Here is a 26,568-nt window from a genome sequence, read left to right as displayed (position 1 = left end):
GAAGCGGGAGAGGATGATACGCTGCGCTGTTCGTGCTCCGTTGCGATAACTTACAGTATTCCATAACAAAAATTCGTGTTGAGTGTATTGTTGAGACTGACTCGTCGTCTGACTCGTCATTTTCTTGCTATGTAACGTAGTGCTCGGCGCAACGTAGGTGTGGCATACAATGCGTTGCTCCGTAGCGACGTCGCAACGCAACACACTAATGAGGCATTGCCTTAACACATACATTGGATAATACATTCTCATGTAGAAATAGCAGCTATAACAATTTATATAATAAAAAATATGTTAGTTATACTATCTATATACTCCATATATTTATGTATTTTCAATATTATATTCTTGAACAATACTTACGAAACGAAAAAATATTCAATATTAATAGTAATTGAGTCTTTTACCTAACACATAGTACAAGTGTACATGTGGTAATTTTATGTGATTATCTTACATATGGACAGTGTATTGAAGTAACTGATTTTTCGTTAAAAGGGTGGAGCTCAGAGTGCCGAGCCAATAGTGGTAAGTATAGAAGTTTATTGTCTAACACCATGCTTTAATTTATCATTTTTTTTTTAATTTTTTACTTCTATGCCCTATTCTTATTCGTGAAGTATCCTATTATGCTGTGTTGTTTAAGGAAAAAAGAAAATCAATATTAATTAAAAAAAAACTCTATAAAATGTTACAAATTGTTTAATTAATTAATAGAATTTTATTTATATGATAAATACATATATATGATATTAATGATGTAAACAATATAGCAGCCATTCTGTCTGAATGGAGTTTATGTATCCTCAAAGCATTTTTTCTTGTTAATAATTCTCTTATTTATTATTCTCTTGTTAGCTGCTATCTCTAGATGTTGTTGCAATATGTATTGTGATATTAATGCATATTCTTTGTTTTTGTAATATAATTTTTTTATTCATGTATCTTTGAAAAACACAATACACATTGTTCATATGGCACATAATGTTTTGTATTTACCTAATTATTAAAGTTGAAGCTGTTTATTGTTTCTTATTTCTTAATGCAATTCTTTTAGTTTTTAATTGATGTATATATTGCAACATAATTATAATATAATACTAAACTAATAATTCAAAGTAGATTAGTTCTAAGATTAATCTTTTTCTTGAACTATATCAGTTGCTTTATTATTTAGTTTAAATAAACAAACCTGCATTGCTCTATACATATAAAATTGCTCTATTAGTGTAAATATAAAATATACATATAATTTTAAAAACACATTGACTTAAATTCTTATAAAGATAGTAAATAGCAACAAACCATAAATGTAGTACTTATAGTTAGAGGTAAAAGTAGATAGAAAATTGTGATATTCTTTTTTTTTGTTAAAAATAAATTATGCTATCTTATATACTTAATAGTAGATTATGAAATGTTTGAATATTAGGGGTATTTAAAACACGAGTTGCACCAAGGTGCACTGTTACATATTTTACTTAATTTAATGCAATATACATTAAAAAAAAACTTTATAGTAAAAGTGAACAGTTACTTGTTAATAAATAACATAAATAATTTTGTATAAAGTTTTAGTGTTGTTTTTTTGTATATTTTAACCTTAAAAAATAAAATAGTTTTTTCATAAAATCATGATATCATGATGTTATGATTTGATGAAGAATATTTGCCCTATCTTTTAAATATGACCAATATTCCCTTTCCCATCCAACTAGTCGGGAAAGACTGTATTCGGAGTGGGTATATAAATACATATATAACTCATAAAATGAAAATATTAGGTTAAAGAAAATAACACTCTACTCTACCACCCTACTACCCAATTTTGAATGTTTTCCCTAGATTATAATAGCTCCTACCGTAATTTCCATACATGGTACTATTTGATACACGAGTGACGTTAATATAAATTCTATTATACATATTTCAGGGTGCTACAATAAAGACAGATGAAGAGACTGGGAAGATTGTTATAGCTAGAGTGATGCACGGCGGCGCTGCCGACCGATCAGGCCTCATACACGCCGGGGACGAAGTCATTGAAGTAAATGGAATAAGTGTGGAAAATAAAACACCTGCCGATGTGCTTTCTATTTTAGTAAGTTTTTTTTAAAGGCATTATCACCATTATTATCAACCCTTATTTGGGCTCGTTACTAAGCACGAGTCTGAGAGGAGTTAGGCAGGTTTCCTTACGATGTTTTAGTAAGTTATTAGTAGTTATTTAGTATGTTACACACAACTGCTTTAATTTGTAAAGCCGGAGACACACGTTTGCCCCTTACCGTAAACTTAAATATCTACAAACGTTTGCCATTATTTTAGGACTCATCCACACGCTTGTCAATGCGTGACATTGGATTGAGGACATCAAGCTATATGTTTGGCTAAGGTTCTTTTTATTAGAAGAACAAATATAAGTGAAAAGAAACATAAAATACGGTATACAGGTCTTCTTCTTCTTCTTCTATACAGGACGATACATGTAAAAAAGGATTTGACCATTTACTAATTTTTTTAAAACAGCGTAATTTTGTACGCCGTTAGTCCACAATTGTTTAAACGCATCGCAAATACTTGCGGCAAATTCCTTTGATTTGTGACAAATTCCTTTGAATTGTGGCAAAACACAAAGACCAAGTTAAAAGTTCTATTCATGAGTTTACATTTTTAATGGTTTGTTAAGGTTTGCCAAGCCAAGTTAAATTGTTGTGCCAACAATACAATATTCAGTATTAAACTAACCCACAACTGAACAAACTGAAGGGGCAGAAGTATATGCAGGGTAAAAGACACTTTTTTTAGTACGCTCAGGTATATTACATTTTCCCTAGTCTAGTTCTATATAATTTAAATATTAAAAATTAAATATTGGTGTAGAAAATTAATAGGGCGTAAGAACTTGAACCAAGCGAGGCTAACATATAAATTTCAGGCTACATTGTGTATCTCACAACACTGTATCAACACATTATTATGTTTGCTATGATAGAATAAGTATTGCACAGAGTCGTCGTCGTCGTCATCAACCCATATTCGGCTCACTGCTGAGCTCGGGTCTCAGAATGAGAGGGGTTAGGCCAATAGTCCACCACGCTGGCCCAATGCGAATTGGCAGATTTCACACACGCAGAGAATGAAGATAATTCTCTGGTATGCAGGTTTCCTCACTATGTTTTCCTTCACCGATTGAGACACGTGATATTTAACTTCATAAAATGCACACAACTGAAAAGTTGGAGGTGCATGCCCCGGACCGGATTCGAACACCCTCCGGAATCGGAGGCAGAGGTCATATCCACTGGGTTATCACTGCTCACACAGAGTTACACAGAGTGGTTGTACCTACATAATGGGATTAATTTGTTGAAGAACTTTCCTTATGTTTTTCACACCAACATACTGTCTGTCAACTGTCTACTGTCAAATACTTGTTTGTACACCTTACCACTACATCCAAAGCCTAACAGACTTCCTAACGCAGACATCATACTAGAACACTACAGATTAAGAGAATATCTTTATTTTTTTCAGCAAAATTCAGAAGGGACCATTACATTTAAATTAGTGCCATCTTTCGGAAAAGGTGGTTCAAGGGAGAGCAAAGTGAGAGTTCGTGCCCTATTTAATTACAACTCTTCTGAAGATCCGTATATACCATGTAAAGAAGCCGGGCTTAATTTCAAGAAGGGTGACATTCTGCATATAGTTTCCCAAGATGACGCATATTGGTAAGTTAAGCATTTTTTTTCAGATTATTTCTAAAATATACAGGCCTTTTTATTATATAGCCTCATAAGCTGAAGGCTCAGTCACTTTGCAACGATGCTTGTCTTCTCACAGGTCCGTAAGGGCCTGGGGGGAGGCACGTAACTCTCTCTCACTTTGCGGGCTATAGTGCGAGCTATATATGCTCGGGGGTAGCTTTGTACGACCCAATCAGAAATGAAGAGATCCACCGAACGAAAGTCACCGACATATCTCGAGTCACGAAGCTAAAGTAGAAATAGGCGGGCCAAATAATCCAAAGAGAAGATGAACGTATGGATCCCATGGTATTGAAATAGCGTTCCCATACGGAAAAACACAATGTTGATCCATTCCCCATTAGGTGGATCGATGAAATCAAGCTGTAAATAACTAGGTGGCGCTAAATGAATTTGATTCAAGATTTAGGCAGTTTATTAAAAACTTATGCAATTACCCTTAAAAGAGTTGTTAATTTTTATGTATGGTTGTTATTAATTTGGAAACGTTTTAAAAAATGTATTAGCTTGTTTAAAATCGTTGTTTCTATTGATTTTAGGTGGCAAGCACGTCGTGAAGGCGATCGTGTTATGCGAGCGGGGCTCATACCGTCCAGAGCTTTACAAGAGGGTCGTATTATACATGAGCGGCAAGCTGATCCGCAAACTATGGATGGTGAGTGAACTCATAATCAACTACGCCCCGTGGTCACCCTCTTAGTCTCAGTTCCCGTGGGAATACGTGAATTAGTAAAACTATGACACGCTAAATACCATGGATTGCTCTTGGTTAAAGAAGTTTCAAAATCAGTTTAGCAGATTCAAAGATTATCTTTTACAACCTCAGGAACTTTACCTCTTTTAGTATTATATAAGAGTACGTATGCCGCTGGTTCCTTTATACTGTGAAATATGACTTTTTTGTAATTGTACTGAAATAATAGATATTGGGTTTGTTTCACATAAATGTTCCATTCGATTTATCTATATCGATAGCAATATGTCCTTGAATCATCTCGTATTTTTTTACTAGTTGGGAGGTTATTGTAAGACCTAAAATGTAAATTTTCGCACAAAGCCGGAGGTTCCGTGTATGACTTGAATATCGTAGAAGGTTTTAATCGAAAATTGGGCATTTAGTGTACGACCTGAATGTCTGGTTAAATCTACGAGTACAATGGAATCATGAAATTGATGTTCGACTTGTACAAGTATTCAGGCATACTCGATGCTCGATTTGAGACTACACAACTCGTAAGCGACGGAGTCTCTATTTAAGCGGACACTCAAACCGTACATTAAATGCATGATTCTCGATTAGTATGGACACCTAAGCTTTACACAAAACTCCCGTTTCGCAACTCGAGCGGACACTCAGGTCGTACTTTACACGCGTTTCTCGAACAATTTGAGGCGAACATTAAGCGCCCGATCCTCGATTGTAGCGAAAACTCTAATCTTTGAAGATCATTAGCAGATGTCATTATGATTTTATCTATCACGTTAACCCTTAAAATAGAGGGCGTTATAACGGTTCGACAAAAGCATAAAAATATCACATACAAGCTCATTCGCCTACAAATTGGTTACAAAGTTAATTTTATATTTTTTTGTAGGTAAACCTGCACTTTGCAGTCCTTCGCAGGCAAATTCGGAGTGCGGGCCAAAAACACCTTGTTCGCCAACGCCAAATGCCACCGCCCTGTTGCCATGCAAATCGTTACCCAAAGTTAAAAAGATCATATACGACATTAAAGAGAATGATGATTTTGATAGAGAAATTATACCTACATATGAAGAGGTGGCCAGATTGTACCCACGACCCGGACTCGTGAGACCCATAGTACTAGTAGGCGCGCCCGGCGTTGGTCGCAATGAACTACGGCGCAGGCTCATTGCGACTGATCCAGAGAAATATGTTACACCGGTACCTTGTAAGTATTGACGCTTGCGTTTTGTCTTTATTTTCATAGTTTTACTGCCGTGTCTCGTATTTAAATAGATGTATTGGGTCTAAATTTAGCTACCCCGAAATGTTCAAGAATTTTTGGAGGGTAAGTAGTGTGGAATATGCGCTGCTGAATTAGTCGTTTGAACCTTCGCGACGATGGCTTTTTAATAAACAATACTTAAGTGATTGCTATTTTTTATTATTTGACTTTATTTGAAGGACTATAATGTCATTAATATTTTCATTGTATAACCATGTTGCTGTCCCAAGGTCACTGTTCATTTCCCCCAAATGCGAATCATACCATATGCGAATGTTTACGGTGAATTGAATTTAATAACGTATATAAATGTTTCTAAATGCACCACAATCGGAATTATCTTTTATCATTTTATTAAGTTGCACAGTTCTGCTATGTGTAATTGAAGAGTTTTAATTCTAAAGGATATAACATGTGCTATTGTAATTATATCATTTATTTTAATGTTGTATAGGCTTGCGTTTGACTACACTCATGCCTGGTGGAAAGCAATGATGAGGTCCAAGATGAAGCGCGCTTGCCTAGAAGATGCCTATTCACTCTTGCCTTGAAGGTGCACAAATTGTACGTGTTAGGAAACACAAACGCTAGAAGGGCCTAAATATCAGCTCTCTGCATTAGATTCAGTTGATCGTCGCTCTAGACGTATCATAGGGGATGAATCTCTGTCTAGAACGAATCTGCAGTCTTCATAACGTCGTTGGTCTTTTGGTTTTTTACCGAATATGTTTCGGAGAGTGCGCACAGGAAATTTCAATGTACTCAGCGAGACACCGTGAAAATTGGCATCCTTTTTTTTCTGTTGATGTCCAGTCAACTTCCACAAAACGTTTCGCATCACCGTTTTTAATAAGAACAGCGAAGATGTGGAATGCCTTTCCGGCTCGCGTGTTTCCTAACGTTAACTATTTGTGCACCTTCAAAGCAGGAGAGAATAGGCATTTTCTAGGCACGCGCGCTCCAACCTAAACCTCATCATTACTTTCCACCAGGCATGATTGTAGTCAAGCGCAAGTCTATTCAGAATAAAAAGAGAGCATTCCACAACTTAGCAGTCCTTATTAGAAACGTTGATGCAAAACGTTTCGTGTAGGTTGATTGGACGTCGACAATAAAGGGATGCCATTTGTCTCGCTGTTCTGTGGTAGAATGGGGATGGAGGAACTAGGTTCTTAAAGTTCCTGTGTACACTCTCCAAAGTATAGCCGGTAGAAGACCGATAGACAGGCTATGTTTCGTCGCTGTTGTAAACTTTGTAGTTTCGTTCATGTTTAGTGAAGCTAGGTATTTGTTCTTATAGAAAAAGAAAATTGGAGCTGAAAGCGAGCACTAGCTAGCCATTTCTATGGTGATAATGTTTGACAATGCGTTGACACTTAAGTTACCCTTGTGCCGGAAAGACCACATACAACAACGTGACCTGGCATCGTCATCAGCAATTGTAAACAATTATTATTATCTCAATTACCTTTTTAGGCGCTTTAATCATTAGTCAACTTATCATCTACTCCTTTTACACACATCTCCTCGTTTACACACAACAACCATCTCTTTTTTGGCATCCCTCCTCTTGTGTCCTTCCACTTGCAATTTCAACATTTTTCTGGTAATGACTTTCTTCCCTCCATATTCCATGTCCATACCTAACCTTTCAGACAGTCTCTTATATACTCATTCCTTAATTGTAAACGTTATAGATTTCCTATCCTATCCTATATCTCTTATTAACCCCCTAAGCCTGCATGAAGCATCGTGGTTCTAACTCCAATGGTTTTGAGCTCCACATTATTTTCCTGTAAAGCATTGAGACCCTGCAGTGGCCCATGAAATTATGATGTTGACGATTACTCATGTGCAGGTGAAAGAAAGATGGTGTAATTCCATCCATCTTTGTCACTCCATATTTCTTAGCCGGATGATTGTGCTTATGCATATATATGTCGTAAATTTTAAAATATGTTATATTTTTGATGCTTGCCTTTGTACTCTTATGATTATGGCATTGCGATATTTAATGTCTGTCGTTAGCTTGATAATGGCGTTAATAGGACATCCTCGTGGGAGAAGACTTTACCTGTAGACATGTAATATCTTGTGATCTTTTATAATTCCAGTTAACTCTGCTAAAAGTCAAGAATTGTTTTGTGATACAGTGTTAATTAGTTATCAAGTTGCTGTTGTTAAGTTAACAGCTGGCATGTGGGACTATTCCTATTAATATTATGAATGTGAAGCTTTGTTTTGTGTTTGAATCAAAAACGGATAAAATGTCCTGCGATCTCTCTCTAAAAATAGTGCAAGTTTTACAAAACAATAAAGCTTATATTATTGAAGCAAAAAATCTAGAAATCACCTTAGGACGCCAGACTGTGCGCAACACCGCGAACGCGCCCTTTGCTTTCACCAGCCTGTTCTCTGTAACATCCTCGGTACCCCCGCAGGTTAGGCAGGCATTACTAAAAACGATTAACAGACACTATAGATAGAGACGCTATCTAATATGAGTAAGTCGCCATCTCTTGTAGCTTTATGTACACGGTCTTAGCCCTATTTATTCTCAGCCCAACCTTTGCGACTGCTTTCTTCTTTCTTCAATCTAATAAGCTTTATGGATGGATCGCAACGGTTTGTGGAAAGCAAACAGATGCCATCTGCATAATCTAGATCCTCCAAAAATGCATCATTTCTGGACCATGCGATACCACATATATTATCAAATGCTTTACGCAGTTCATCCTCCTGGTCAAAAGTAAGGGTGAGAGCATACAACACTAGCGTACACCTGCGCTAGGGTTGTATGCTCTATGTTGTAGTCTAACAGGCTCCGAGAATTTTACCATTATGTAGAACCCGCCACGAGCAGGCATCGTAGGGAGCTTTAATCAGACTGATATACATTAATGGGACTTCCCTTTTCTCTAAACTCATCTTAATCAAAGGCCAAGAAAGAGTGTTGAAGGCTTTTTTAGAAAACCTCAAAGGTCTAGTTTAGTTCAGACTTCCATTTGTTATTTTCCTCGACAATAATTCGCAATGATTGATTTGGTCCACGCAAGAACGATCAATACGAAAATCTGCCTGCTTGACCCGCATGGTTTTTCAAGAGCTCCAACAATCCTACCAAAGATAATCTTAGCACTTAAGAAACGACTGGAGGTATAGTGATTCCTCTCCAGTCATCAACTCTCCATGCAGTTACTCAGATCACCCTTTTTAGGAACGGTCACTAGGATCATCTTTCCAGCGCGGCGGTTGCCCTTTAGTTTCCCAAACTCGCTCAAAGAGCGGCTGCAACAGCGATGCGATTTTAGATCCACAGTGGTTTCCTCAATGCCTCTCCGAAAAAATCTGCAGGTCGAAATGCTCTGCATCGGTGCCAACCAGAAATGTTCCTTGTGCTGAGTTCACATGATACTCGGGGTATCAAGCTCGAAAGAAACACCCCAGCCAGCTGCTCATTAACTGAAAACTTTGGCAAAAGTTGCCGTCGAGTCTGAACAATCTTCAGGACGTAATTTTCTACAATTTTCTTCAACATGTTAACATTTTTTTGAATATTTTCCTCAGCGCTGGCCATTGCGCCACCTCGATTATGTCGTTGAATACTCCTCATGGTTACTCAGCAGTGATTACTATGTTCCACCAATGTAATCATTAATGTACGATTATTAATTCCAGTCAGTAAAATGTCAAGTGCAACTGTCACTGAAATGTCATTTTACTGACCGGAATTAATAATCTTACTTGTACTATTAGTACGATTATTAATTGCAGTCAGTTGAATGACAGGTGCAACTGTCACTGAAATGTCATTTTACTTACTGGAATTAATAATCTTACTTTAATCAGCAATATGTCAAGCTCAGAAGAGGCACCTAACGTCCCTTCCTTATGTGCCAAATAACATATTTTTGGTACCCCTACCCAGTAGTCTTTACTTATACCATTTTTTTTATAAAGAATATGTGCCATATTTTTTTATTATGACCAATATTTACATTCTCCTCCAACTAGTCGGGAAAGACAATATTAGGAGTGGGTACAAGATTAGACCAATGGGGTGGTAATCGAACCACCACCACTCGGTGATAAGTCCGACCGCTCTTACCGTTGAGTTATGGAGGCTCTAAATTATTATACAGCCGCAATGGCGAATAAATCTGTTGGACATGTAGTAGGATGATTTTCACTCTAAAGGCTTGTATGTAGTTCCACCCTTGGAGGTCAACAAAGACGTAATGTAGGTAAAGACAGTAGTTGATGTGGAGGAAAGGGTTTCAAAATTTATACCGCTCTCGTTGGCGACAAAAGGCAGTGCTGTGCCAAATCAGATCTTAAAATTCATTTTGTTTTTTGGCATTCCAAACCGATCAATACAAAAAAAAAACATACATACAGCCGAACGTAGAACCTCCTCCTTTTTGGAAGTCGGTTAAAAAGACATGTTATTTTTCGCTTTGTTTGTTACCTCGTAACTTAGACATTTATTAACCAATTTCGAAAATTATTTTTTTATTTAAAAGTATACTTCCAGATTGGTCCCATTTCATTTTCATGAAAATCAAAATCAGTTAGTGTTACAACCGTAATAACTGAATTACGTATTTGAAGTCGGTTCCATTTTTATGTTAAAAAGATCATTAGAGTAATGCGCATCTTTGAAGTCGGTTAAATGTTTTTTTAAAAGATTTCATTTTTCTGTTTTTAGTGTGTCCTAGCACAGCGACCGTAAACACTACAGTAAGCCAATTTCGTTTATTTATTCCAGTTATTTTGATTTTAACCCAAAACTACCGAACCGATTTTCGTTAAAATTAAATGGGACGACCAAAACGCTTTCAAACAAAAAAAAAATTAAAACTGGTTAATAAATGACGAAGTTATGAAGTAAACAAAAGAAATAACACACGCGTGGAAATAAGAACCTTCTCCTTTTTTTGAAGTCGGATAAAATAAGTTTGTAACAAAGTATCTACCCTTGAAGTCATGCTAGATTTGATCAGCTTCCACCTACACACAGGAAATAAAAGATATTGTAAAATAAAAATCGTGATTTTGTTGAGTCTTATGCGTAGATTCTGCCTTTCGAATAAATTATCAATCATCGCCTGTTTTCGTACCTTTAGGGTTGGAGTTCAAACAAACAAAATTTACGTTTCAATAGTACTTTTTTTTTCTAAAGAAACGGATTTGGAATTTGTCTGCAAAATAGAAGAATGCTGACGGATTTTCGGAATAAAGTTTTTGATTAACGTAAATGGCGTGACATCGGCATATTCATATATTACAGCAGTTCCTTAATTTATTTTAGCTATGTCCGGATCTTGTTTATTGCGCATGTGTGTACCCTAGACGACCTAGAATGTTCCTAGGGCGTGTCGGTACACAGCGTCCAATGCAGTATTGATTTTATAGCTCAAAGCTGGGCCGGAACGTTTAACTATAGGTACTATATTTCAATACTTGCCCAAGCTTATCGTTGAATGTAAATGAAAGAGTTAGCAAGGTACTCCACCTTGCTAACCTAAAATAAATCTCAACTTTATGTACTTTATGGATTTGTTTTACATTGTATGAAAATGCATTTTAAATCAAGATAAGCTAAACGATTTTAGTATGATATATGAGTAAAATTCTATGTTATCATTGCATGAGGTTTTGACGCCTAGTTCAATAATTTGCGGTACCATTATCAAAGCTCGCTCTTAAAGGTAGCAATTAAATTTTGTCAGAGAGGATGATTTGTGTTATACAGGGTGTTGACGAGTCCACTTGTAGGAGCCAACCTGCATAAATAATTTTTTTTTTTACTAAAAAATAAAAACAATAAGTTTTCATACAAAGTAATTCAAATATTTCCGACTATCCATGTAACACACGCTTTTATCTATCATACGTCATAATTATAAGGATGCGTATAAGGGTCACATTTAAGATCTTTACAAAAGAAATATTATTTACTCCAAAAATATTAATTTTAGAACACATGCTCCTTGAACATTTTGAATTAATTTTTGTTAAAGAACATAACCCTAGAGTTATGGAAAATACTCCCGAGCACCCGGTATAATGGCCTCAGTTCACCTACGAGTACGTTCAAGCTTTTCACCCGTAGGCAGAACGTATTACCTACAGTTATCTCAATAAAATTAGTATTATAATGCTTGGAATTGCTGTTAAATTTTTTTGTTATTTTTCCCTTTATTGTTAAACTAGCTGACGCTGCGCGGTTTCACCCGCGTGGTTCCCGTTCCCGTAGGAATACGGGGATAATATATAGCCTATAGCCTTCCTCGATAAATTGGCTATCTAATACTGAAAGATTTTTTCAAATCGGACCAGTAATTCCTGAGATTAACGCGTTCAATCAAACAAACAAACAATCAAACTCTTCAGCTTTATAATATTAGTATAGATTATGAGTTTCCCTTTTCTAACTAAATGAACAGATAATGAGATATACTGGAATAAAAAGTATCATACAAGTACTGTTACTTCTAGTAATAAACGATTTCACCGAAATGTTTGTAACCATTCTTACTTATACGCAAGCATACATGCTAATTTATAATATTGGTACGATTTAGGTCTTCAATAAAATGTATAGTACTAAATTCTTATTTAATGTGAGCAATCGCATTATTTATAGTTTTGTTATATTTATCTATTGATTCCATAAAAATACTGTAATAATCTTTATATGGCAGAACTGTTCTAAAATCTTACACATTATACCTACGTATAAAACTTAACGTTCGTATTGTAATTCGCATTTGGTCATGAACTTGCGAAAGTTCACAACGAGGCAACAAGTGAGACGATGGACTCCCTTCCGTCAACATGTACTTATACTTATTCAAATTTAATGGGGATCTTGACATTGGGTGTGGCTGATCCTGAAACTTCTAAAATCGATAGATGCAGACGCTTTTCACCCACGCTACCTGCGCATTTGTCTCTGCTTTGTATCTGGCCGGGCAAAATCTATAATATGGCGCAAGCGCGAAATGTTTTCTACGCGTTTTCTCAGTTCCCAGGGCTCATTTTTAGTTCGGGTCTCAATTTGTACGGTTGTGTTTTGTTGTTTCGTTTATCCACAATCTTTGTCTCCTTTGTTTGCCCCTATTGCGTTTTGGTATAATAATTTTATTGACATTTCGCTCAGATACGTCTCGCCCTCAAAAGCCTAGTGAGCAAAATGGAAAGGAGTATGTGTTTGTTACGCGTGAGAAAATGGAGCAGGACATATCTGACGGAAAATTTATTGAGCACGGAGAGTATAAAGGAAATCTATATGGAACGTCTGCGGAGAGCGTGGAGACGATAGTGAATTCAGGTGAGTGTCATTTATTTACAATATTATTTATAATTTTGAAATTAAATCATGTTTTTATATTTTTGTACATTTGAAATGTATACGAGTGTTTGTATTGTGTTTTTACAGGTCATAATTTATTAAGCTCACAAGCATAGCGACGATATTTCCGTTAAATTATAGATTGGCTACGAATTTTTGTATATTTTTTGACTAAAATGCGTAGGAAAATCTCCAGCGCATGCGCGTTAATATCGATTGGAATAACGCGAGCGTGCTCATTACAGCTTCTTTATTAGCCACTGATATAAAATGGCGGATTTCGTTCCGCCATTTTGTATGACCTGTTGCTTATTAGTACCTCGTCACTTGCGCGCATGCGTGTTATTATCGAGTGCAAGATCGGGAGCGTGCTCCTTACAGAGCGACACAAAATGGCGGATATCGTTTCGCCATTTTGTTTTCTGATTAACCTGTTACTTTTCGAGAGTTTATCATTAATACCGCTATACATTTGTGATTATTTGGATGTATGACTACGTATTTTTGTTTGTTTTTACTAAAATACGTAGATGAGCCCCCGACATTTGAACACATGAGCGTTTATATTGAGTGCAAGAACGCGAGCATGCTCGTTACAGAGCATATATTTTGTTTGCTACTGACACAAAATGGCGGATTTCGTTTCGCCATTTTGTACTGACCTGTTGCTCAATAGTATCTCGACACTTGCGCGCATGCGCGTTATTATCGAGTGCAAGATCGGGGGCATGCTCCTTACATAGCGGCGGAACGATATCCGCCATTTTGTTTTCTGATTAACCTGTTGCTTTTCGAGCGTTTACCATTTATATCGCTATACATTTGTGATTATTTGGATGTATGATTACGTTTTTTTGTTTGTTTTTACTAAAATACGTAGATAAAGCCCCGACATTTGAACACATGCGCGTTATATCGAGTGCAAGAACGCGAGCGTGCTCATTACAGCTTCGTTCCGCCATTTTGTATGACCTGTTGCTTATTAGTACCTCGTCACTTGCGCGCATGCGTGTTATTATCGAGTGCAAGATCGGGAGCGTGCTCCTTATAGAGCGACACAAAATGGCGGATATCCTTTCGCCATTTTGTTTTCTGATTAACCTGTTGCTTTTCGAGCGTTTACCATTAATATCGCTACACATTTGTGTTTATTTTAATGTATGAATACGTATTTTTGTTTGTTTTTACTAAAATACGTAGATAAAGCCCCGACATTTGAACACATGCGCGTTATATCGAGTGCAAGAACGCGAGATTGCTCATTACAGAGCACATTTTTTTTTGCTACTGACACAAAATGGTGGATATCGTTCCGCCATTTTGTATTCTGACTGACCTGTTGCTTAGGAAAATCTCCAGCGCATGCGCGTTAATATCGATTGGAATAACGCGAGCGTGCTCATTACAGCTTCTTTATTAGCCACTGATATAAAATGGCGGATTTCGTTCCGCCATTTTGTATGACCTGTTGCTTATTAGTACCTCGACACTGGCGCGCATGCGCGTTATTATCGAGTGCAAGATCGGGAGCATGCGTCATACAGAGCGACACAAAATGGCGGATGTCGTTCCGCCATTATGTTTTCTGATTAACCTGTTGCTTTTCGAGCGCTTACCGCTCTTATTAATATCGCTATACATTTGAGTTTAGTTGGGTATATGGCGACGTATTTTGTTTGTTTTAGCTAAAATACGTAGTACCCCCGACATTTGAACGCATGCACGGTTATATCGAGTGCAAAAGTGTTATACGAGCAGGCTCATTACAGAGTATATATTTGTTTGCTACTGACACAAAATGTCGGATATAGTTCCGCTATTTTATTGATTGACTGATAGGGTAGGGGTAGGGTAGGGGTAGGGTAGGGGTAGGGTAGGGGTAGGGTAGGGGTAGGGTAGGGTAGGGGTAGGGTAGGGTAGGGTAGGGTAGGGGTAGGGTAGGGGCAGGGTAGGGGAAGGGTAGGGGCAGGGTAGGGGCTGGGTAGGGGCAGGGTAGGGGCAGGGTAGGGGCAGAGTAGGGGTGGGGTAGGGTTGGGGTAGGGTAAAGGTAGGGTAGGGGTAGGGTAGGGGTAGGGTAGGGGTAGGGTAGGGTAGGGTAGGGGTAGGGTAGGGGCAGGGTAGGGGCAGGGTAGGGGCAGGGTAGGGGAAGGGTAGGGGCAGGGTAGGGGCTGGGTAGGGGCAGGGTAGGGGCAGGGTAGGGGCAGGGTAGGGGTTGGGTAGGGTTGGGGTAGGGTAGGGGCAGGGTAGGGGCAGGGTAGGGGCAGGGTAGGGGTGGGGTAGGGTTGGGGTAGGGTAGGGGTAGGGTAGGCGTAGGGGAGGCGTAGGGGAGGGGTAGGGGTAGGGTAGGGGTAGGGGTAGTAGACTGTGAAATTGTTCTTTATTTATCTATAAACTGCAATTAGGAGAAAATAAAAATACATCTACCTCGGAATTTTATTCTGAATTGGATATGCTATCGTTAATTAATCTTCTATTTTAATGATTTTCTCAAGAAACTGAGTGCCTGATTAGTAGATGTACCATTAAATTAAATAACTCGTATCTGTTCAAACTATTATAATAAATTATACATTTTAGGACGTGTTTGTATACTGAGCCCGCACTGGCAGGCACTCAAAATGCTGCGCACTCCACGACTAAGACCATACATCATTTTTATAAAACCGCCAGTATTAGAAAAGCTCATCAAGACGCGGACAACAGCTAACGCGCGCTCTACGTTTGATAAGGATAGCTCCAGAGCGTTTACGGTTAGTATTATTAACCGACTTCCTAAAAGGATCTTTATACGTCAAGTGGGTTTCGAGATTTCGTGATGAACCTTTCGCATTTATATATTAAGATCAAGTTGATATTTTTTTTCATTATTCTTTGCAAGTTAGCCCTTGACTACATCAATATGTCTCACCTGATGGTAAGTGATGATGCAATCTAAGATGGAAGCGGGCTAACTTGTTAAGAGAAGAATGAAAAACCCTTTCGGTTTTACAAGACATCGTACCGGAACGCTAATCGCTTGGCGGTACTCCTTTGCCGGTAGGGTAGTAACTAGCCACGGCCAAAGCCTTCCACCAGGCAAAATGTAAAATATGGTAGGGGAGCCGAAGAGAAGATTTTTGCAGTTACTCGAACGTGGCAGATAAACATAAGCTTGTACGTTGTTGAGTACCTCCACCAAGTATGAACCCTTAATATTGGTAGGTACGTTTAGGGCAACCAAAAAAAAAGTCACTTCAGAAATACTCAACCAGCACGTCAGATTAAGATGAAGTAGGTGAGTTTATAGCTAAAAACTGCACGCTTCGAAAATCTGACGATTTGAGCGTAACGTAATGGAATGGGAGGGTTTTAAAGTTACAAAATAAAACCCTTATATTTTAGTTCTCGAGTTACGAGCTCGATCAATTTTTTACTTATTTTGAAAGAATACGAATGAATAACCTCCTAATTGATCGCTAAAATATTCTGACAATTTCAGTAAGCCAAAGTAATAGTAAATAACCATTTATTCTTCCTACAATTTAATCTACCAAATACAACCTGTCACCTGATGCTCGAGTAACCCTAGAGCATCCCGAGTTTCCCTACTAATATGAATTATATTTGTTGCAGGAGGAGGAGTTTGCGGATATAGTGAGATCTTCTAATCGCATAAACTTTTTGTATGGCTACATGTTCGACGAGGAGATAGTGAATGAGGATTTGGCGTCGGCCCTCACTCAGCTCCTCAAGATGGCGTGGAGAGTGCAGTCCGAACCACTGTGGGTGCCTGCTGCGTGGGTCCAGTGAGTCGTATCTGATTAGTTCAAATTTATAACTCGTTAAATTCTTTAGGATAAAGTTAATTTATTTTTTACACCTGTTTCTGTTATTCATTTACGTTGTATTAGATTTGTAGTGTTACGTTATGATTTGTATATTATCTCATATCGCTGGCGGCGTGAGATAAGTTTTGTGTGTATTATGTTAATATAAGTTTGTTTTGATGTTGTAGATATGTATAAAGTCGCCGTTATGCCTTTGTATATATACAAGAAAGTATGCTCTCCCTGATAGGTATAGACATTTTGATTTTTTTTGAACTTAAATCGACATGCCATATTATTTAGCTAATAACCTTAACCTTTAAGTATTATATTAAAGCAAATTAAAGTACTATTGTTATCCTATAATTTTAAAGAATCAAATATCAAGAGCCTTTTGAATACTATCTATAATTATAATACCCTTTTTCATAACCTTAGTTATGCAACTAGAACCTGCCATATTATATCTAATGTATTTTTGAGCTCAATATTATGTATGCCATGTAATTTATTAATTTAAAATTGTTAGAAGGAAAGCTAAACACCATAGCCTACATCGTTGAATCGGCGTCTTCCCTTTGTACATAATCAGGGTGAGTTTCCAAGGATATCGTATGTCAGTTAATAAATAAAATGATTTAGTTATTAGTCATCCAACGGGCCTTACATTGCAATAATGAAACATACCATTGCTACATGAGACTTAATATTAGATGAAATGTTAAAAGATAAATTATTCTGGAATTTTGCTACATAGTATTATAACGAGTTAATATCGTAATGAAAGAATATATTCTAAATTCGCTATGAATAAATGAAAATTTTTACTTTGATAAATTTAACACCCTTTAAAATTGATAGTAATCTTCTTTTATAGTGCTTAATATCAATAAATTTTAACGTTTTTATAGTATATTTACTACATAATCTGCGTGTTATTTACTCATACAATGTACCTAGCTACTAAGTAAAGATCAGCCATAATATGCCCGTGAATGTAATGAAATAATAATAATTGGCTAAAGTAACGGCCGGCTTCAATTATTTATTTATATATTTGTGATCTGACTTAAAGTTTTGGGATTTAAACTATCGTGAGTGTTATTCATGTTAATTTATTATGAAGCACGACTAAAACCACGCGATACAACGTCGGAGTATGCCCTTGCTATGAGCTAGTCCTTGCGACGCGGCGAGGAATGCTGCCGCTTGTTGCTGCTTGTTTTATAATAAATTAATATGTCGTAAAGTTGGTTGACATGTTGCGGTTTGATATTAAAAGGTTCATTCACAATGGCGTAAAGAAGCATCGCGTCTTGCTTTTACACTTTAGTTACTATAAACGAGTGGGTCTGATACATGGGCGTAGCCAGGATTCTGTCTAGGGGGAGGCAGTTATACTTAAATTGAGTATTTCACATTACAAATTGATACTTTCCGACCGAAACTAGTTTTACGGCCGAAACCGAAACATTCACATATGATAGCTTGGTTTGAACCTATAATACTGCTGTCAATGGGTTATCGCCTACCTTTCAAGTTTTGTAGACAAAATCACAGAAAACACATGTACAAGTTAGTTAAATCTTTGAATATCTTAAAATTTGGTATGAAGCCCCAAAGACCGACCGCTCAGGTAGGGGGGCTGCTGCCCGAAACCTTAATCAGCTGCCCTCCCTGCCCGTACCTCGCTACGCCTATGGTCTGATAGCAATTGAGTCGAGCGAATAGGTAACTCACGAAGCCATAATAAAGTAGTAAATGAAGACGGAGTTCAATATGCTATATCGTGTGAAAAATGTGGCGACGCTTCGCTTTTTTGTGAAATGGAGGAGATGGACGAGACGCCGATGGGAATGGAGCCTTATGTTTCTTCTTTTTATTAATAATTTATATAACAGATAGATAGTTTGTAGAAACCGGCCGTTTATGTTTATTATAAGTGTCATTTATGAGTGCTAAATAAACCTTATATTATTACCTACCAGTATAGTATAGAATAGTAATTTTAAATTCTAAAAGTTGTGATATATGATGGAGCTTACTGCATACTTTCAATGCAATCTGTTTGAGATTGTAGTGTACGTAGACGGAGGAAGAAATAGACTACTGATTGACGTTCAGTTGTTAGTCAAACTATTCAAATAAATATTCCATATTGACGTGATTTTAACATCACAACATACTACATAAATCTATATTTTACCACTATATTTAAAGTTACTCATAATTTGCAGCAAACTGTAGTTTTCCGCTCTTACATACATAACATAGTGTATGTTCGTTTTATATTTATTCAATAAATGACAATTTTCAACATAGTAGTTTTCAACAAGATGTATTCTTAGGTATTAAAAAACTGCACGTGTCATCCATTGTATATCGCATTGCATTGTCTCGTTTCTTTAGAGAGTCCACACGTAAGCTGTTCTCTTTATTTGAGAGAATGTGACGGATGTTATCTATTACTTTCTTTGTCTACGGTAATTTACGGTTAGACAAAAGTCAATCGAATATAATTTATTAAAATTCAATTATTAAATAATAACGTTAGGAAGGAATCGCAAGCAACTGTTTACAGGCGTGTTGCAATTGCGGTATTGTTTTATTTACTATTTTTAAATTCACAGGATTCCTTTCGAGGCTCTGTGTTTAAATATCATCGTATATTATTTATATTAAATATTGAACGCTCTTCTGTATGTTTTTTCTTATGAGACTAAGTATACTTTATTTTATCTTAATAAGCATTGTATTATTTCTACTGTTTCTATCTTTTTTTTTTTACTTTATTTTATAGCAAACCTAGCTAAAAAAAATACTAGCATTTTTCAATAAACTGGCGTATTTGAAGACTCAGTAAGAACCAAGAAGGTAAGTAATAACGACAGACAACGCATACGTTATACTTATAGAGGTCGCCGATTTTCAACGCCCCTTACCACCCGTTGCTTGGGCACTCTAATGTCCCGCAGCGGGAGTTTTGATTATTTTTAATAGTGTTTTGTATTTTATTAACATTGCTAAAAATAAAAAAAAGTACAAATAATAAATGATTAAAACTTCTCATGTGGCACAGTGATAGTTATATTACTGATCAACATCATCATCATCATATCAGCCGGTGGACGTCCACTGCAGGTCATAAGCCTTTTGTAGGGACTTAAAAACATCACGGTACTGACCCATTGCATCCAGCGAATCCCTGTGACTCGCTTGATGTCGTCAGTCCACCTGGTGGGGGTCGACCAACAGTGCGCTTACTAGTGCGGGGTCGCCATTCCAGCACTTTGGGACCCCAATGTCTATCGGCTCTAAGAACTATGTACCCTGCCCAATGCCACTTCAGCTTTGCAACTCGTTGAGCTATGTCGGTGACTTTGGTTCTTCTGCGGATCTCCTCATTTCTGATTCGATCACGCAGAGAAACTCCTAACATAGCTCGGTATTACTGATGGCAATTAAAAAATAAACAAAATACTGGATGTTATCACAAAAAACTCATGATGCCCTATAAACAGTCATTGAATTTACTTTTATTTAAAAATAAAAGTAAATTCAATGACTGTTTATAGGACATCATGAGTTTTTTGTGATAATATCCAGTATTTTGTTTATTTTTTAGTCATTGAATTTACTTTTATTTTTAAATAAAAGTAAATTCAATGACCGGTGGTAGAATCTTTACAAATAGTCAACTGACGTGTCAAAAGTGCTTGTAAACTGAGCCTACTTAAAATAAATGAATTTTGAATTTTTGAAAAATAATTCCGGAATAAAATAATACTCAATTAATTAACTAACTTCCGCGGAAAAAGTCGGTGCGTTGCCTAGACTAGTAGTCTGATTTATTCATTAAAGTCACTAAAAATCTTGTGTTTGTGTCAGTTATTAGTCAAATTAAAGAAGACAATATTAGCTAATAATAGAATAATTTTACTGTCATCACTGTTTGACTCGAAATAATTTATTACAGCCACCTACATAGTAATTAGGTTCAGAACATAATGATTGACTGATGTTCCTTCACTTTGTCACAACGCTATCTATGGTTCAATAAAATCTGGTATCACAGGAAATGTCAGTGGAGGTCGCAGGACTCTACATTCGACTATAGGAGAAATGCTAAACATAAGCCAAATCGCAGGATCCTTCTATAAACCGTAATAATAATTTAATGTTAATAAGAAACTAAGATGCAAGTACAAATCCGTTATTTGTAGGTGGTAAATAAACTAATACAAATTTCATTTTATACACTTTTCTAATTTCTTTAATATGGATAACTCTTTGACTATTTTACAAATATTTTGGTTTTAGTTTTGATTTAAAAAAATACTTAGTCATACAGACACTAGGTTAGAATTTTAGTTGTCTACATAAGTAAATAAAATTTATAAATAAAAGAAGCGGATTATACTAGCCTTTTACTAATTTAAGCCGCCACATTATAAATATAGCGTGAGCGATGCTAACATGCAGCGAAAGTTGCAATAGGTTAATAATAATTAGTTGTAATTTATATTGAGCGTATAGTAAGTGAAATAGTTCCACATTTGAGGTCCCAACCTCAGCTCCGAAAGGTGTAGGGTTTGTCCTCGCTGGTTGGACTATTGTACCCACAAGTACAAGATACCCGCTTACTTGAAAGGGAATATTAGTCTTGTTTAAAATATATGGCTAATATTCTTTAAAAAAAAAGAAAAAAAACCCAAAAAAATATATAAATTAATTTTCCTTTAAATTTTAAGTTGACTTTTAGAAATAAGAATTAAATAATGAATAAATAAAAATAATAAATTGTGTAATCGATACGCAAAAATAATTAAAGTAAAATTAAGCTTAACACCAAAAGCCTTATGTACATTTCAAATGTAAAGAGAGTTCTACATAGTTACATATTAATACTTTATTTATACGGGTACGGATTTTTAATTCATTAATATTTAATAAGTTTATGAACAACAGCGGACCCATTAATTTTGGTTAACATTATTTTTTTGTATTGGCTGTTTGGATATTTGGAAATCTCTTTTTTTTTGTTTAATACCTTATTTATTAAAGAAAACAAAAAAAAAAACATATTCAAATCGGTTAAGTGAAAAAATGGTTTATTAATTTTAGTGAGACTGCAATCCATTTTACATATAAAATGAATTGCAGTCTCATGTATGAAAAAAGTTTAGATTTTAATATTTGCGATGATTTAGTATATAACTATAGGTAATTCTTTAAATTAGGACATTTAGTAAGTAGTAATAGTACAATGACACTTTTGAAAAATGCCTTTAACTCCAATATGTGAAGTCAAGTAACTGACATTGCGGAGTCCAGTAGCTGTAAATATTGTTGTTGTGTTTTTAATAATATAATCCGTGCTTTCTTCAATTGTAAAATAAAATATTCTTGATTTTCTAATAACTAATAAATATATAACTAAAATATTTTTTCCATGTAATAATCACTTCAAATATGTTATTTACATACTATTTTAATAAAATTTCAAATTATTAGTTTAATCTAAAATCTGTGTTGTAATTGCAAATTTCTAATTTAATACATTATAGAATTCCTCAACCTGGATGTAGATCGCAAATAAATATGGTATCTTTAGTCTAGTGTATCAATTTTGGAATTTTAATAAAATATAAAGATCATTCTTGGAATTAAATAATGGACTATACTCAGCAATATCTCGCTGCAAGCAGTTTTTAATCAAATAAGTTTCACATACGAGCTATGTGCACGTGCAAGCGAAATATATATCTATAATAAACAGGTCAAAAAAATATTCAATTAGTTTGACAGTTAGTTCATATAACAACTTGTATGATACTGAAATCATGGAATTCATATTCATATATATATAGTTTCATTAGTTTAAAATATATTTATTTATATTGTTTTATTTAAATTTTATATACCCTTGTTGATAATGTTTTCGAATGACTACGATATTAAGCTCTTACCTCGTCTCGTCGGCCCATAAATAATTTATCCATGTCTATGTTGCTTAACTACGGCTCACTCTCTCCGTAAGGTTTGTTTTTATTTTTCTGATTGTGTAAGTTCCGTAGGCTCCTTATAGGACCTTAGCGGCGTCACCGGGGGGTTTGGGCGAGCGCAGAAGCATTGCCTGATGGGGCCCGAAGGCAGAAGCAGAGTAGATGGGCGGAACGACTCTCTAAGGGCGTCTCCTCTGAGACTCGGACCTCGGCTTAGAGGGCCGTTCTGGAAAGGGTGTTTTGGCCTGAGTTTATCAGTCCAGGCGCCCTCAAGATTGTGAGTTAAAAAGCCCACGTCTGGGTGACGTCAGATATCGGGGACGTAAGGCTTGTGGAGCTATTATAGTCTTAAGGACCCACTTAGTGAAGGGCATAATAGTAAAATATATGTAGCCATAAGTAACGTAATGGTATCTTGTTAATATTTATGGGTTTTTGTTTCTTTAAAAAGTCCATTCTGGCACAAATAATCTGTTCATTCTGTTTAATTCATTTTTATACTTGAACCTAATATCCTTCCTGAGTATTTTCATCAAAGTATTTAATATTAGCTAATTGTTCTTGATATTTTTCGAAGATTTTGTAACACATGAGCACGAGAGAGAGAGACTAGAGACTAATAATGGCCCCGGTCCTCTGCACATCTCTGCACATTTATGACCCGAAGAGACAGTACATATAGAGCTTAATATCATAGACTCCTGCGTACAAGAGAGTGCGCGATATACTCCGATCTGCTTACACAATTGATAAAAGCGCCTGCAGCGAGAATTTATCAAGCCAACCTATCAAGTTGGCTGTCAAATATCTGTCAGAGGTGTTTTTAAAAAATAAAAACTTTTCTTCTTCAAATAGTGTAGCAACTTTATAATCTTATCTTAATCTTAGACATTTGTAAACCTTAGTGGTTATTTGTTAAAATACTTATTAGATTTTTGATATTATAAAACTAGCATAAAAGTTGAATCACGAAAGGTAATACATTTCCTTCAAATAAACATAAAAAATATTAAAGACACGTTTTAAACATTCAAAACTATTTTAGCGTCAAAAGCGATCGCGTACTATGACGTCGCAACTGTCAAAAGATACTTTTCTATTCAGAACTAGTTCTATTTTAGCGCCAAAAGCGATCGCGTACTATGACGTCGCAACTGTCAAAAGATACTTTTCTATTCAGAACTAGTTCTATTTTAGCGCCAAAAGCGATCGCGTACTATGACGTCGCAACTGTCAAAAGATACTTTTCAATTCAGAACTTGTTAATGTGTAATGAACCAAATGTGAACGTTTATTATGTTCTATTTACCGGGTTTTTTTTATAAACAAACTCTTTATAAACAAAATATGTATAATTTAAACTGATAAAAATTACAAAAATATTGTTGCAAATAGATTATGCTTTTAATAAAAAATACAAGATGTACAAACAAACAACACAAGTTCGGATCTCGTACATATTCCTTGTTAAATGTTTCTAAAAAATATATACAATAATTGTCGAAGTAACATTTTTTCCATTTAGACAAAGTAAAACAATCTATTTACTATTTCTGTAATTTGAAATTTCAATCTATACTATATTTTAATTTCGACCATTTACTTATTATTAGCTTATTCTGTAGAATATTTAGTGTTAGTCATCATGTAAATATAACAAAGCTACGGCGCACTTGACGAAGGACTACTACCATTAATAATAATTTAAAAATTTAAGGAATGTCTACTGATAATAAATAATCAAAGATTATTCCATTTAGACAAAGTAAAACAATCTATTTACTATTTCTGTAATTTGAAATTTCAATCTATACTATATTTTAATTTCGACCATTTACTTATTGTTAGCTTATTCTGTAGAATATTTAGTGTTAGTCATCATGTAAATATAACAAAGCTACGGCGCACTTGACGAAGGACTACTACCATTAATAATAATTTAAAAATTTAAGGAATGTCTACTGATAATAAATAATCAAAGATTATTCCATTTAGACAAAGTAAAACAATCTATTTACTATTTCTGTAATTTGAAATTTCAATCTATACTATATTTTAATTTCGACCATTTACTTATTATTAGCTTATTCTGTAGAATATTTAGTGTTAGTCATCATGTAAATATAACAAAGCTACGGCGCACTTGACGAAGGACTACTACCATTAATAATAATTTAAAAATTTAAGGAATGTCTACTGATAATAAATAATCAAAGATTATTATATTTAGTGGACTGTCTTACAGCAGATAGAATATAAAATTATTAATACAAGTATATTTAATTATGTGTGGTTAGATATCGCTAGATTTTATTTATAAAACTGTTGATAAATCGCAGATTTAAAAAGCAGTGTATGAAAAAAGATACACATCGTAGTTGTAAATAGTTATGTGTAAGACTATAATTAACATTTTTGAATTAATAATTTTAAAATTAGTATATTTAACATAGATAAATATTTGAGGTTATTTTTGTTAGTACTCCTACTCCCAAAGAACGTAGCTTTCTATTGGTAAAATAATTTTCAATATCTGTTCAGTAAATTAGAGTAGTCTCAACAGCTCAACGGTAAGAGCGGTCGGACTTATCACCGAAGGGTGGTGGTTCGATTCCCGCCCCGTTGGTCTATTGTCGTACCCACTCCTAATACAGTCTTTTCCGACTAGTTGGAGAGGAATGGGAATATTGCTCATATTTAAAAGATATGGCAAATATTCATTTAAAAGAATTAGAGATTTACCTCTAAAACCTCACAAACTTTTACTCCTTTAAAATATTAGTAGAAAATTCAGACGGACATTTAAATTTTCATAATAATATTTCATAATAAATAGTAAAGAGCAAAAGAGGCCTTTTCTTTAAGCAAGTTAGAGAAAGCTTTTGCTGGCAATCCTCTCGCACCTACTTCTACGGTGTACAGACTAACCTCATAGCCATTTTTAGTTGATTCATTTGTTAGGTCATAATATTTATTCACTTTTATACTGTGGTCATTCGGAATGTTAGTCGGCACAGTAGGCTCTACAAGTAGTATACGCTTAGTTTGTTTTGAAAAAAGGAGAATGTCTGGTCTAGATCTCGGAATTTGACGAAGCTGCTTTGACGAAGTAAATTTGTCTTTTATTTGTATTCAATTCTTATCAATAGCTTCACGTATAATTTGAAGTAGGTGCTCTGTGTAAGTAAAGACCCCTATGCCCTATGCATTAACATCTGATAGTGGTTGTAAATTAACTTAACATAGCCACCCTAAACCCGTCAACCCGAATTGGAGCAGCGTGGTGGGTCTAAGCTCCATATCCCTTCTTCTGTAAGGAGGGAGACCTGGACATTAAAATAAGCTGATAATGTTTATACATTACTTGCTGATGATGATTTGCAGTATGATGTTGTTTGACGGGATCTGTGGCGCAGCGGTAAGCACGGTGGATTTACAAGACGGAGGTTCTGGGTTCGATCCCCGGCTGGGCCGATTGAGGTTTTTTTAATTGGTCCAAGAGTGGCTGGTGGGAGGCTTCGGCCGTGGCTAGTTACCACCCTACCGACAAAGACGTACCGCCAAGCGATTTAGTGTTCCGGTACGATGTAGTGTAGAAACCGAAAGTGGTGTTTTCATCCTCCTAACAAGTTAGCCCGCTTCCATCTTCGATTGCATCAT

The 26,568-nt window shown here is 35.7% G+C and overlaps 1 protein-coding gene across 2 annotated transcripts in view; it reads left to right on the top strand.

Annotated features, from left to right (window-relative positions):
• Positions 1 to 25,638, top strand: part of LOC112053877 (MAGUK p55 subfamily member 7) — a 29,213-nt gene extending 3,575 nt beyond the window's left edge. Inside the window, exons 4-11 of one of the 2 annotated variants that reach the window (XM_024093510.2) lie at positions 499 to 528; positions 1,934 to 2,101; positions 3,538 to 3,734; positions 4,310 to 4,425; positions 5,366 to 5,683; positions 12,906 to 13,076; positions 15,675 to 15,847; positions 16,710 to 25,638. In XM_024093510.2, coding sequence (XP_023949278.1) covers positions 499 to 528; positions 1,934 to 2,101; positions 3,538 to 3,734; positions 4,310 to 4,425; positions 5,366 to 5,683; positions 12,906 to 13,076; positions 15,675 to 15,847; positions 16,710 to 16,886 — 1,350 coding nt within the window. In that variant the 3' untranslated portion in view covers positions 16,887 to 25,638. The remainder of the gene's footprint in view (positions 1 to 498; positions 529 to 1,933; positions 2,102 to 3,537; positions 3,735 to 4,309; positions 4,426 to 5,365; positions 5,684 to 12,905; positions 13,077 to 15,674; positions 15,848 to 16,709) is intronic. The other variant, XM_052890638.1, reaches the window with a different exon arrangement.
• Positions 25,639 to 26,568: the final 930 nt, after the last annotated feature.

Source organism: Bicyclus anynana, chromosome Z, assembly GCF_947172395.1.
Source record: "Bicyclus anynana chromosome Z, ilBicAnyn1.1, whole genome shotgun sequence".
In the NCBI taxonomy this organism is placed as follows: Eukaryota; Metazoa; Arthropoda; class Insecta; order Lepidoptera; family Nymphalidae; genus Bicyclus; species Bicyclus anynana.
The sequence above is the reverse complement of the archived record's forward strand: the minus strand, read 5'-3'. Positions and strand labels throughout refer to the sequence as shown.